This window comes from Anabrus simplex, chromosome 3, assembly GCF_040414725.1.
Source record: "Anabrus simplex isolate iqAnaSimp1 chromosome 3, ASM4041472v1, whole genome shotgun sequence".
NCBI lineage: Eukaryota > Metazoa > Arthropoda > Insecta > Orthoptera > Tettigoniidae > Anabrus > Anabrus simplex.
This window is the reverse complement of record NC_090267.1, coordinates 18,249,146-18,264,307: the sequence shown is the minus strand read 5'-3', so window position 1 is coordinate 18,264,307 and position 15,162 is coordinate 18,249,146. Positions and strand designations below refer to the sequence as shown.

The 15,162-nt window shown below is 39.9% G+C and overlaps 1 protein-coding gene across 1 annotated transcript in view; it reads left to right on the top strand.

The window, feature by feature from the left end:
* The window catches only part of LOC136866956 (gastrula zinc finger protein XlCGF57.1-like), a 59,108-nt gene extending 57,188 nt beyond the window's left edge, over positions 1 to 1,920 (top strand). The window contains exon 3 of the mRNA XM_068226974.1: positions 31 to 1,920. Coding sequence (XP_068083075.1) covers positions 31 to 1,102 — 1,072 coding nt within the window. The 3' untranslated portion in view covers positions 1,103 to 1,920. The remainder of the gene's footprint in view (positions 1 to 30) is intronic.
* Positions 1,921 to 15,162: the final 13,242 nt, after the last annotated feature.

The window sequence follows — 15,162 nt, the reverse complement described above, 5'->3', positions numbered from 1 at the left end:
ATATTTCAACATGCTCTGTTCATGTTTCAGTATAGAGAGAATTTCAACAGTTTCCAAAGGTCCAGAAAAGCTGCACTGTTGTACCAAATGCAGCAGTTCATTCTCTCGAAAAGACACCCTTACAGAACACATGTTAATTCACTCAGCAGAAAGACGATTCATTTGTGAAATTTGTAACAAAGGCTTCATTAGACGTTCAACGCTGAATATACACCTGTTTGTTTATTCTCCAGTCAAACCGTACAAATGTAAAGTTTGCAAGAAAGGGTATACTACGAGAAGTTTTCTAAAAAGACACGTAAAGACCCTCTCAGGGGAAAAACCAAATCAATGTCCCGAATGCAACAATTCCTTTTACACTCGAGGTGGACTGAAATCACATATGGTAACTCACTCCAAAGGAAGGCCTTTTGTTTGTGACTTATGCAAGGAAACTTTCGCTCGCAAAAATGGAGTTGTGAAGCACATTAAGGTCGTTCACTATGGGATAAAGCCATTCACCTGTAATGTGTGCAACAATGCGTTTTCCCGGCGAAGTCATCTTCAGTCTCACGTTTTAACTCATTCCAATGCTAAGCCGTATCAGTGCGATATCTGCAATACTTCCTTTGCTCGTGAAAGTTACATGCTTACGCACAAACTCACTCATTCTGCAGAAAAACCATTTCAGTGTAATATATGCTCGAAGGCGTTCACACTTCGGTCTTCCCTGAAAGAACATTTGTTAGTGCACTCTGGAGAACGGCCTTATTCCTGTAATGTATGTCACGATATGTTTTTTAAACGTAAATGCCTTTTGAGACACGAGTTAACTCATACTGGAGTTAAGCCTTTCAAATGTGACACATGCAAACGTGCGTTTGCTGATAGAGGCCATCTGATCGGTCACTTTTCCACTCACTGCAAACAAAGGATTTACCGATGTGATGTATGCAGTAAAGCGTTTTCAACAAAGGCTTATCTAAGGAACCACTTGTCAATTCACAGTGCAATTTGGCCGCGTCAGTGTACGCTGTGCACTTGTACGTTTACGAGTAAATGTGGTGCAACAAGACACATTGTAATCTCACTCTTGAGATGTACTTTAAAAATGTCCAAATAGAAGTTTGCCACACAGGTTCTCTTTTAGACTCACTTATGGAGAAATTCTTAGCAATGAAAGGTATTCCAAGTATCTGCTCTGTAAGCCCATTTGTTAAATCATTCTGTAGAATTGAACAAATCAAGACCGCGGTCTGCAGGATTTCCTCAGGGTTGTAACAGAGATGTGTCGATGCTGTGCAGTATGTGGAATGGAATTGGATCTCAAGCTCAAGTTTTAGTTGCTGAGTCTAACTTTCGGGAACTCTTCCTACATAAGGCGCAGTTAGACCACCGTCCGCACAGAATCTGACTTTTCTTGTGCAAGGCGTGTTTTCGAACTTGTGAAGACAGGCCTCCTTCTAGGAGGCACGTATCTGCTCGTAAATGGGTTGGTGCCCTAACTCTTGGAGAATATTTTCATTTGTTTTATTTCTAAACGCCGAGTTCGATAGCTGCATTCGCTTAAGTGTGGCCAGTATTCGGGAGGTAGTACGTTCGAACCCCACTGTCGGCAGCCCTGAAAATATCTTTCTGTGCTTTCCCATTTTCACACAGGCCAATGCTGGAACTGTACCTTAAATAAGGCCACGGCCGCTTCCTTCCCACTCCTAGCCCTTCCCTGTCCCATCGTCGCCACAATATCTATCTGTGTCGGTGCGACGTAAAGCAACTAGCAAAAAAGATTCTAAAAAAATTAATATTGGAATATTGCTGAAAGTGTTGATAAAAAGCTTGTTTAAACACTGCAAAATATTACAGACGTTGCTCTTCCTAGTAATAAAGTTGTGTAACATTGTAATTTGGCAGATGTTATCGCAAATTTTATCTAAAGAATTGTCATAGTAATAAATTTATGTTATTAATTAAAGGAATTAATAGAAATTTCAGCAATTTAAACATAAAAGCCTTACTTATGTACATTTGTTTGACATTACGTTTGAGCATTTCAAATTATATTATAGTTAAATTTTATTTGTCCATAATAATTAAAAAATGATTAAAGTATCAGTAATTATTAGAGAGATTGAAGGCTTTCTGATAAATTTCACTTGGTTCTGCTTGTAAAATTTTATTGTTTCCATTGACTTTAATTGGGGTGGAAAGCAAGTAATGTACGAGGATGTTGAAGATTATGACCATGTACAAATTAGAGAATTTTACTTTTGTATGTTGACAGTTGATATAGATAATGACGAAACAGTTGACAGTAGATTATTGTATTGTATGTTCACGAGACGTAATAAAAAATCACGATCAGCTAGTTTTGTAATAAACACGCTTTCAATTAACACCTTTAAAACATATGTAATTTTTCGGGACCCTAACATGTAAAATCCCATCTGCGTGGTGAAGTAAAAATTAGAGGAAATCAAAATATCCGAAAATAAACACAGGTGAGGAAAACAGACCAGCAAATAACGATTTAAATCCAGCAGAGGCAAAAATACACCAACAAAATTTTGAACTCCAACATAGCCTTGGTAGTTACTTCGATTATCAGGCAAATTTTAAGAATGTGGAACATGAGCACAATAAGTGGAAAAAGGTAATGAAAGTGAGGGATAGACGATTTTTTCGGTACTACTAAAATACTTTGTTGAAAAGCAACTGTCTTAAATGAATTAACGCGCATTTAAATTTAAAAGAAATGAAAGAACAAGAACCAAAGATTAAGATATATGAATACAAGTTTCCTTAGAAATTTGTTTACACGTTCGGGAAGTTTGTTAGACTAATCATGTGACTGAAATAAAATATCTTTTTAGCAGAGTGATTGAGTTAAAACTTGAATGAGAATAAAACTGATATATTAGAAACGGATTTAAACAAAAATAGATAAAGCTGCCAGGATTGAGCTGTTCAATTAAAATACATTAAAGGAAATATTCCAGGGAGGTTGGAGAAATATATTACAATTAAATACACATGGAGTGGATAAAACTTAAATTGACTCCATGTTGTAAGTAGTGTACCATGGTAACATTTAATAAACACTGAAGGGAGGAAAAAAGATTTTAAATCATTCACAATGTGTCCAGTGTAATTTTTGCTAAGTAAATAGAAAGGAGAATTAAGCTTGCTGCTGCATGGCACACAGATATATTTAGTTTAAATGGGGAAGTTTCCAATAACATCCGAGCACAGCGTTGCTAGGCAAGCATACATGCCAGCTAAAGCGCAACACAGCTCAGGAGAATCACCGTTTTTCTATCAGTTTAAATAATGTAATCATTGTGGAATTAAAATAAAGATAGCACATTGCACAGTTATATGCACATTAATGATCAGCACCTCTCAAATGAAATTGATAAAATGGAACCACCAAGCCAACACATCCAAATCGAAAGCTTGTAACAATCTCCCACACAAAATGGGTCAAACTTAAGGCAAGGAAACTCACAGGGGCCCAAAACAACCAGGACAGTAAGAACCGACACAATCAAAATAGAGCTTCCATTTCCACACTTATTCAATTTATCAATAAATATTACTTGGATCAATCTAAAATAAAGTTAAAGTAATTATATTTAGGGTAATGTTTATTTAATTGATTATTAGGATGTATTCCTCAGACTCAAAAAGAGTAGTTTAATAATCAGAATAGAAATGGGAATTAGGGAAAGAACGGACAAAGAATGCAGAGTAATGTATTACATGAGAGCAACCAGAGAATGAACCAAGGCTATGGAGAGGAGCCCGACACGACTGGCGGAGAACACAGGGAAAATGATACAGGGTAATTTATGTACACGCAACACAAATCGACCAGAATCACACCCACTTCTCAGAAATAATAGAGGAAAAATTAGTAATAAACAGAGATGAATAACACAAATGAACACACGATAGGTGAACACCGGTAATAACAGAGGAAAGGGTGCCGAAAATGATTCTGTTATCTGTACATTTTCAAAGACAGTAGAAACGCAATATTAAATTAAATAAATGTTTGGTAATTACCATAAATAACGTGAATAGAGAAAAGGATGCAATTGATCCAAGGTAAGAAAATAAAGTTTACATATAAAACACTGAAAGAAAACAGGAAATAAGCTACAATGAATATAAAAGGGTATAGTAGAGAGGAATGAAATGTTACGCTGTACAACAAAAAGGAAAGAATAAAATCATAAAAGTTATAATTATTATCATCTGTTGTACCCATGCTTCACTACAAAAATCTACATTGTATACAGAATTCTAGTCGAAGTAGTAAACACATTGAAAAAGAAGACTGGTTTGGGAAATTTTCGTTGCAATGGCAAGCTCTCTTGCCTACTGCCAGTCAGAATCAATTTGGGGAGCTGTCCTTTCTTTCTTTCATGACCCCCACCTGCATTGTTCCTCAAGCGATCGTTCGATTACGATTTACTCATTTTTATAACCGTCTTCATAACTTTCCTTGTCGACGTGGACAGACGACCACGCTGTTTTACAGGTTAAGTCATTTATAACAAACCATCGCCAGTTAACATGTCAGCAATGATCTACGTTGATATGGACTGAGCAACAAAATTCTAAATTCATGAATTCTCTTATCAGAGCCACTGATCTGAAACTGTATTGTGATATAAATGATCGTATTCTCTTTAATTTCTGTTATGTAATATTTTTCGACAGGACCAATAACATAGGCATTTAAATATTAAATTGTTTGTGCCTTCTCCTAAACTTTCATTTCACACAGGGTGAATAGAATTAATTACAGCTTTTAGTGCAGTGCCTTATTCATTCAATTCTTTTCAGCCATTTTCTCGTGATGCGCGTGGATATATGCAGACAGAGATGACGAAACAATTTTTAAATGCATTTCTTTGTTACTGCGGACACGGCCGATACAGATATTTTATATTTTTAAATTCTGAGCAATGGACACACAACTCTTATTTCATATACACTAGTTAAGCATAACTGACGAGTAAGCAGGGCAATAGGAAATAAACCGTAAATCGCACGACATTTGCACCTACCAAACTTACGTCTTCGCTTTGTATAGGAAAGGAGTGTTCCCTGCGTAACCACAAGGTAAACACAGCCAGTGCCTCCACCCCATATTCACTCAGTCGTGTTTTCCCTGTTATAGTGTACGGAGTGTAGCCTCGTGGTGAATGTGACAACGTAATGTCACAAAGATGTCACTGGGACCCCGATTTGCAGAGTAGAATTTTCAGCCAGCGGGAAGCCTGCTAGACACAGACCGAAGTGGCCGTATCCTTGAATGTGCCACAAAGTGTCGTGTCCAGGCTTCGAAGATGATCTCGGGACACAGGAGATGTTAGTCGTAGGTCAGTACCAGATCGACCAAGGGTAACACCCCCCACAGCAGGACCGATATCTGGCCTTAACCGCCCGACGAAACCGGAGTGCATCTTCAAGACGATTGTCGGCGGAGCTTGCAGCCGTCTCAGGGGTTCCCGTATCCCGGCAGAGTGTGTACCGAGGCTCAGAAGAGTAAGGCTATTTGCCCGACGTCCAGCGGTGTGCGTCCCGCTCACTCCAGCACAGAGACGGGCCCATTTATTGTGGAGCCGTCAGCATCGAAACTGGACCATGAATAAATGGAGGTATGTGCTCTTCACAGATGAATCCCGCTTTAGTTGGCAAAACGATTCCCGTCGCACATTAATCTGGGGAGAACTGGGCAGCCGATACAACCAGAGGAACATCGTGGAACGGGATGTGGCGTCATGTATGGCGCGGTATCATGTTGAATGGCCGTACAGACTTTCATATCTTCATGGGTGGTCCGAGGAACACTGTCAACACTCGGAGATACAGGGATGAGGTACTGAGACCACATATTCGACTCTTCAGGGGTGCGGTTGGTCCAGACTTCCTCTTAATGGACGATAATGCCCGACCGCACCGCGCTGCTCTGGTGGATGAATATCTGGTTGGGGAAGATACATCGCATGTACTGGCCAGCGAGGTCTGCGGATCTGAATCTTTTAGAACATGCCTGGGATGCATTTGGGAGGCGACTTGCATCCCATCAGCCTCCACCAAGGACCCTCCAAGACCTTCACATTGCCCTTTCGGAGGAATGGGATTGACTGCCACAAGAGCTCTTGGACCATTGATACAGAGCATGCCACGTCGCTGCGAAGCATGTGTGGCAGTTAGGGCTGACCATACACTTTATTAACAGCATATTTTGTTGTGGGTAACATTGCCAAGTTTTGTTAGTTGTTGTCAAAGGTGTACCTTAGCTATTAGAAATTTTCTGACACTGTTTTTGGACAAGTTTTGTGACATTGTGTGTGATTCAGCTTCCGTTTGTTCAGCAATCTGTCTGACATTCCTATCAGGCGGTATGGCCTCGTTTAGTAATTTTTGTTAACTTTTGGACACTAATGTATGTAGGATATAGGTTAAAGAAGATTAAAAACACCAGGGAACGCAGCCGTTAGAAGTGTACACAGTTGCTTACAGTGCTTAGTTACCATAGCACTTGAATGATCACGTAAATAAGGTTAACCGAAGATTATATACCTCTGCTGACACATCATGCAATGAGATGGATGATTCAAACAGAAATAATGTTTCAGCTAATGACAAAAGTAATTCCTCTCAGCCTGTGTGTAACCATTATTGCGGGCAACTGTTTAAGTCCACTCATATTCATATCTCAAAAGCAGATAGCTGGGGAATTGAACCACCAAGTAAGTAATGAAATAAATTTAGAAACATCTGCAGAACAAGGGCGTGAATCTAGAAAAGAAATAAAACAACAAAACACACATAACTCGTACTACCAAGAGCAAATGGTGATATGGAGGGAAAAGCTACAAGGTGACATCAATGATTCTGAATTGTTCTTATTTGTAGAAGACTTTCTAAAATTTCTGTCCACTGCAGTTGATTTTTTGCCTGGGCCTAAACACACAGCAAGGAAATTTTACGAGGTGCGTAAAAAGAAATCATATGTTAATACGGAAAAGGGATATAAATTTCAAATCCGCTAAAGTCGACTAATAGGGATAGAGAGAAAAGACGAAGTAAATATTTATATCAGTTAACTCAATTTCCGTTCCACAGTCAACGTAGGAAAGCCGTTAGAACGGCCCTTCATGAAAACAATGAAAGATGTCTGATTAATTCTCAACATGTATATGGCTATTTCATGAAATATTAGGACATGAAAATGATTCAATGAGATAAAATTATCCCCCAAATGTGAGTGAAGCTACACAAACGGTTCATAATGACACGTTTAATGATGTCATATCTAAAGATGAAATACAGCTTGCAACAATTAGGATTTCGGTAGACACTTCACCTGGACCTGATTACGTCATCGTTAGACCCATTACAAGTGACATAGATTCCGAGATAATTGCCACAATAGCCACTCGTATGCTTCAAACAGGACAGGTACCATCGTGTTTTAGAAAGGCAAGAACCGATCTTATCCACAAGGGAGGTGCCCTGATGGCATTGCAAACTGGAGACCAATCACAATATTTTCTGTTAGGAGAGTAATTGAGCGATTCTTGATAAACGCCTGAGAGAATACGTTGCTTTTAATCCACAACAACGGGGACTTATATCTTCAGCCGGTACACATATCAATACTCTTACACTCGATTCGGTTTTAAATTCCGCGAAACTGAACAAAACTGATCTAACAGTGATTTTTCTAGACGTCAGAAATGTTTTTGACAACATTGGGCACCATCATTTACATTAGACCTTGAGGACATTAGGAATACCTGAGAAATTAAAGAAACTAGCAATTAATCTCCAGACAGGAAACACTACAAAAATAGAAACTGGAACTGGAAAGACAGCCACCTTAAGCCTAAAAAGGGGTGTTATGCAGGGCTCATCTCTTTCTCCCTGTCTCTACAATCGAGCGACAGAGCATTGTTTGACCGAGATGAAAATGTTGTTTTGTTTCCGATCAAAACTTTACCTCTGGAGGTCGCGTATGATAACCACACATAAAACAATAAAGTACACTTTCGGAGGACCACTTAAATGTTATTAAGGCAATACAGTATATAAAACATAAAGAGCACACAAGTCACTTATTTATTCAGATGTACGTGAACTACAAAACGCACTAGTACTGTACGTACTTCTTGTACATATACAATTATATTTACACATGCGGTACGTACTGACACAAATTAACACTAGAAATATTCTTTACACTTTTGTTCCTAATTGTTATTGTGCCAATGGTTTGGCTGCACCTGAAACGTTAGCACTGTTGTGCAAGTATTTTGTGAGACTGTCGTCTCCACATGTTACTAGCGGCATGTCTGACGCGCTTCTCTGGTCCCTTTCTCTCGCCAGTCACTTGCGCCAGAAAACAGTCCCGGAAGCCAAGTGCTGCCCTCTATTCACAATTTCAAGAATATAAATAAAATACTACAATAATGTAAGTTAAACACAAATAAGTTATAAAATTACTTAAATATAACTGTTAATGCGATATGTGCAGTAACATACCGGCCCACTTAAAATGTGCTCACATTTTACAAATTAAATGCAATAACAATGAAATTAAATACCCTGAAAATAAAACAAGTAATGCATTGAGTTCTGTCTCAAAAAAAGCTGTCAAGGCAAAGATAAATACATATGCACAAATACACAAGAAAATATGGACGACGCACTACACTGAGGTCACTAGTCAATTGGGAGTGGGCATAATTTGCACACAGGTCTCCTATAAACTCCTGTGGGTGTACGGACATCAACGACTCTCACCAACCCGTCCTTGCCTGGAAATGTTTGCTCAGTGATGCCTAGTCTCCAGTCCAATGGTGGAATGTTGTCCTCCTTAATTAGGACAACAGTTCCTGTAGATACACTGGGCTGTGCTGACCTCCATCTCATGCGTTGCTGCAAGCTGCCCAGATAGTCGGATGACCACCTGTTCCAAAAATGTCCCTTCATTTTTTGAAGATGATTCCACCTGGAAAGCCTTGAAGTATTTGATAAGGTTAGGTCTGGTTCAGGTATGGCCATCATGGGTTCTCCTATCAGGAAATGTCCGGGTGAAAGATAAGAGGTGTCATTTGGGTCATTGTTCAGGAGAGTGATTGGACGTGAATTTAAAATGGATTCAATCTGACAGAGAAGAGTAGTCATTTCTTCGAATGTCAAGTGAGCGTGCTTGGTAATTCTAGTAAGGTGAAATTTCATAGATTTCACCCCAGCTTCCCAAAGACCTCCGAAATCTGGTGCTCGTGGAGGAATGAATTTCCAGGTAAATCCTTCTTGGATTCCAACATTATCAGTTTCACGTTGGTGTTGCTCTGATTGGAATAATTTGTTAAGTTCTCGAAGTTGATTTCTGGCTCCGATGAATGATGAACCATTGTCACTGTGAAGTTGAAGTATCTTTCCTCTCCGGGCTATCATTCTCCTTAAGGCAGCAATGAAGGCTTCGGTGGTTAAATTGCTTACAAGTTCCAAGTGAATGGCCTTGGTGCCTAAGCAGACAAAAAGTGCAACGTAACATTTTACTCTCGTGTTAATACGTGGAGAACCTTGTTTAATGAAGAAGGGTCCCGCAAAGTCTACACCGCTATATAGGAAAGGACGAGTGGGTTTAACTCTTTCAGCAGGCAGCTGGCCCATCAATTGCGATGAGCTCTCGGCCTTGAACCTGTAACATGTCACACATTTGCGAATGACACCTTTGACAGTTGTCCTGGCGTGAGGAATCCAATACTTCATTCTAAGTGATGCAACTAGTAGCTGTGTGCTAGCATGTAGTAATCTTAAGTGTTCGTCACGAATAATTAATTTCGTGACATGGTGATGCGCTGGTAATATAATCTGATGTTTCTGGTCATATGCTGCGTCTGCATTACGTAATCGCCCGCCCACTCTGAGACACTCATCTTTATCAAGAAATGGAGCGAGAGATTTTAACTGACTTCTCTTGTCAACTTCTTTTTTCAGTTGAAGATATTGAATTTCCTTCTGAAATTTCTGGTGTTGAATATATCGTACACAGCAAAGTAGTGCATTGTTGCATTCTTCCGTGCTTAGATTTCCTGTAATCTTCGCATGTGAGTGCTGTAAATTGTAGATGAATCTTTTACAGTACGCAAAGACACGTTTCATTCTTGACAATGAGGAAAACCGTGTAGTGATGTCTTCATTATCGCAGCTGTTGATTGCACATGTAGTGGGTTTGGCTTCAAGTGCTTCTGAGGTACATTCTGCAGTACTGATTGGCCATAATTCTTCAGGCTGGCACAACCAGGACAGTCCATGCCACCAGAGGTCATGTGATTTTAATGCTTGAGGCTCGCTTCCTCGTGACAATATGTCAGCTGGATTCTCTTGTGTAGATACATGATGCCATGTGCAGTTTTCTGCCGTGTCCTGGATTTCAGAGACCCGGTTGGCGACGAATGTTTTCCACCTCGTCGACGGTGACGCAATCCATTGTAAGACAATTGTAGAGTCTGTCCACGCATGAATAGAACTTATATCCAGGTTGAGACTCGTGAACGTTCGCTGAAGTAATCTTGCTAACAGGAGAGCGCCGCACAATTCTAAGCGTGGAATTGACAATTGTTTAAGTGGGGCGACTCTTGATTTAGAACACATCAAATTGCATGAAATAAGCCCTTCTTCATCTGTGGTACGAATGTACACGCAAGCCCCGTAAGCACGTTCAGAGGCGTCGCAGAAACCATGTAATTCACAATTTACAACTTTAGTCTTACTTAAAATGTACCTGTCAATTTTGATATCGTTAAGTTCTGGTAATTGCGAGTAAATAGCATTCCAAGTGTTAAGAAGCTGACTCGGCAGGTCTTGATCCCATTTTAATTGAAAGGTCCAGAGTTGTTGCATGAAGACCTTGCATGAGAGAATAACTGGACCCAATAAGCCCAGAGGGTCAAAAATTGCAGCAATAGTTGAGAGTACACTTCTCTTGGTTGCATGGGAAACCCTTTTAACAGTTATGTCGAATTGAAACTGGTCCGTAGAAGGGTGCCAGAGTATTTCCAATGTTCTTACTGTGTCTGCATTGTCGAGTTGAAGTGGTGATTTGGTTTCTCTATTTTCTTCTGGTATTTTTGACATGACCTTACTGCTGTTAGAACACCATTTCTTAAGTTCAAATCTCCCTCTTAACAGTAATGTCTCTAATTCTTGCTGTAAACGAATGGCTTCTGATTCAGTACTGGCTCCGGTTAGGAGGTCATCAACATAAAAATCCTTTCTAAGGACAGCTGCTGCTTGTGGAAATTCCTTTGACTCGTCATCGGCTAACTGTTTCAAACACCTCACAGCGAGAAAGGGAGCACTTGCCGTACCGTAAGTAACTGTCGTGAGTTCATAACACTGGAGAGGTTTGGTGCTAGTGTTTCTCCATAGCATTCGTTGTAGTTTCATGTCCTTGTTGTCAACTTGTATTTGTCGATACATTTTTGTAATATCTGCGACAAGAGCAATCTTGTGTGATCTGAAACGTAGTACAATAGAATGCAGGTCGTCTTGTATGGTAGGACCTACGAGTAACTTGTCATTCAAAGATACGCCACTGTCAGTCTTAGCAGACGCATCAAAGACAACACGAGTTTTAGTGCTGGTACTTGTCGGTTTGAATACGGCATGATGTGGCATGAAGTATCCTCCATCTTCAGTGCACGTGGGTACCGGTTTCATGTGGCCAAGTTTCAGATACTCATTCATGAATGCTGAATATTCTTCTCTTAATTTGGGATCACGATTAAGTTTCTTCTCAGTACTGTAGAATCTCACTACTGCCTGAGGGTATGAATTCCCTAACTGCGATGAAGTCTGTTTAAGTCGCAGTCGAACTCGGAACCTTCCTGTAGCATCTCGCGTTGTGTTCTTAGTGAAGTGTTCTTCGCAATCTCTTTCTTCTTTGGTGATTGGTGGCATATTCAGTTCTTCTATTTCCCAGAATCTTTTAAGGTGTGTGTCTAATTGGTCTACCTGGATGAATAGTGATGTTGCATGTTCCCCTTGGTGTTGTATGGGTGCCTGGCCAGCTACTACCCAACCCAGTTTCGTATTCTGCAATGTTGGATACCCATCACGAGTTTTCTTGCCCTCCAATATAACCTTAAAGAATATGTCTGCACAGAGTAGCAGATCGATCTTGCTTGGAATGTGGAAATTTCTGTCGGCATATTTTATATTGGTGGGTAGATTCCATCTTGAAATGTCGATTTTTCTACTTGGCAAATTGTTTGTAATCTTTGGTAGCACTAAGCATGTGGCATCTACATTGAAAGGGCTGACCGCAGATTGCAAATGAACTGTAATGCAGTGTGAGGTTTGAACTCCTGCACCGTTAATTCCAGTTACTGGTGTAACATGTTTTTGTTTTCTTAGACGTAATAATTGAGCTAGTTCTTCGCTCACGAAATTTGTCTGAGAACCTGAATCCAACAGACATCTAGCCTCATGCATATTACCGTGAATGTCTTTAACCTTGACTATCGCTGTTGACATCAAGACTGTAGACAGATCGGATTCCTTGGCAGCGCAGTGAGTAACATCTGTTGAACGGGTTGTGTGATTAGCTACTGCTTGGCGTGAGCTGTGTTCTCTCTCTGTTTCCCGTGAGCTAAGCATTGGCCTGCTGCGGTCACGTCTGGTGTCATCATGCAATAGTGAATTGTGATACTTTCCGCACATCTTGCACGAGCCTGATTGGCACTGATTGACGTTATGATTACTGCCCAAGCAGTTAAAGCATAATTTGTAATCTCTCACAACATTATGTCTCTCATGGACATTGAGCCTTTTGAAGGACTCGCACTTAAATAGGTAATGTGAGCCCTTGCAGAGTACACATTGGTAATTAACACTAGCATGCACATTGCTTACTTGATGTTTGGGTGTAGATCTAATCGACTGTTTAATCTGAACTTGAGTACCTGGCTTGATTGCCTCAAGTGCTAAACATCTCTTTTCTAAAAATGTCCACAACACCTCCAGAGATTCTAACTCAGAACCTGAAGTGTGTATTTCCCATGCCTTCCTAGTCGCTGGGTCTAGTTTGTTGATTAACAATTGTGACAATAATACATCTTCAATTGAAACATCTAAGTCAAGGGCTTGTAATGCTTTTACATTGGCCTGACTTGTGTTTATAGCCTCTCTGAGAGAATTGGCATTCTCTTTCTGGATTGAGTCTTGCTCTAATATCCGTTTAATGTGGATTGACGAAATTAATTTGTTGTTTTGAAACCTGTCTATTAACCTTTGCCAAACTATGCTGTAGTTTTCAGCAGATAGAGGGAGACTTTGTGCAATTGAAAGAGGTTCGTTTCTTAGACTGCTAATTAGGTAGTGAAATTTCTGTATATCATGCAAATCTTGATTGTTATGGATCATAGATACAAAGGAATCGTGAAATCTTCTCCAGTCTTCGTACTCGCCTCCAAATGGTTTCAGTGTAATAGTAGGTAATTTGATGTGCGCCCCATTGTAATTATTGCTTACTGAGATATTCCCTTGACTGGAGTGTCTGGAAAGACCTGTTATTTCATGCTGGGTGCTTATTCTGTCTATGTCGACCTTTATCTGATGATATGTGTCTTCAAATATTTCTCTATCTGCTTCGTATGTTTCTCCCTCCTCACTGATTTCTAGCTGGGATTGAATGTCCTCATACCTTTGTTTCAATTCCTCTAAACTTTCCCTACGACAGATAATATCCACAATTCCCTGCTCACTGTTAAACCCATCTACGAAGTTTTTAATACGTGTTACGCTGCCCTTTATTACACCTCGTTTGCGTATTAGAATTTTAATACTCTCCTCTGCCATAATGAAAGGATAGGAATAAAGATATGAATTGGATCTGACCTTGTAAGGTGTGGGAAGTAGTTGTTGTCATCAAGGAGCCATCTTGATATGGCTCAGGGTTGCTACTGCCAACAGTCCACAGGTTGTATTCCACAGCGCTGAAGATTTGACCGGCGCGGTTGGTAGCTCTGATTTAGCGGCGTGAGTTCGCGCGTAAATCAGCCATGTGGCGAATTGCGTCATAAATTGCACCACGATACATCACAATATATTATCGGCATAATCCAGTCACTGTAAATGCACTATGTTTGTTGTCACATAAAATGAAAGCTCGAAGGATCCGGCCCGGAGGACCAAAATGTTTGACCGAGATGAAAATGTTGTTTTGTTTCCGATCAAAACTTTCCCTCTGGAGGTCGCGTATGATAACCACACATAAAACAATAAAGTACACTTTCGGAGGACCACTTAAATGTTATTAAGGCAATACAGTATATAAAACATAAAGAGCACACAAGTCACTTATTTATTCAGATGTACGTGAACTACAAAACGCACTAGTACTGTACGTACTTCTTGTACATATACAATTATATTTACACATGTGGTACGTACTGACACAAATTAACACTAGAAATATTCTTTACACTTTTGTTCCTAATTGTTATTGTGCCAATGGTTTGGCTGCACCTGAAACGTTAGCACTGTTGTGCAAGTATTTTGTGAGACTGTCGTCTCCACATGTTACTAGCGGCATGTCTGACGCGCTTCTCTGGTCCCTTTCTCTCGCCAGTCACTTGCGCCAGAAAACAGTCCCGGAAGCCAAGTGCTGCCCTCTATTCACAATTTCAAGAATATAAATAAAATACTACAATAATGTAAGTTAAACACAAATAAGTTATAAAATTACTTAAATATAACTGTTAATGCGATATGTGCAGTAACAAGCATATTTTAAAGAACTAACTGAAGACACTCTCATAAGCCACTATGGATTTTCTTTAGTACCACATCTTCCACCTTTAACGATCATGGGTTTCGCTGATGACTTGGTTGTCATAGGAAATAGTCGAACAGCACCACTTGAACTCTCGAAAATAGCCATAAGATGATTTCCTTAAACAGGGCTTTATATCAACCCAATGCAATCTACGGTAATCTGCATCGAACGCGGGAAGTTAATCGAACACCCAGCTGAATTTAAGAACTGTGATATATCGAGTTTGCAACGTGGGGAAGCAATCCGCTATCTGGGAGTTAACTTTTCGAATGAAATAATTTTTCAACCTACACAGGAGCTTAAAAAATTACGGA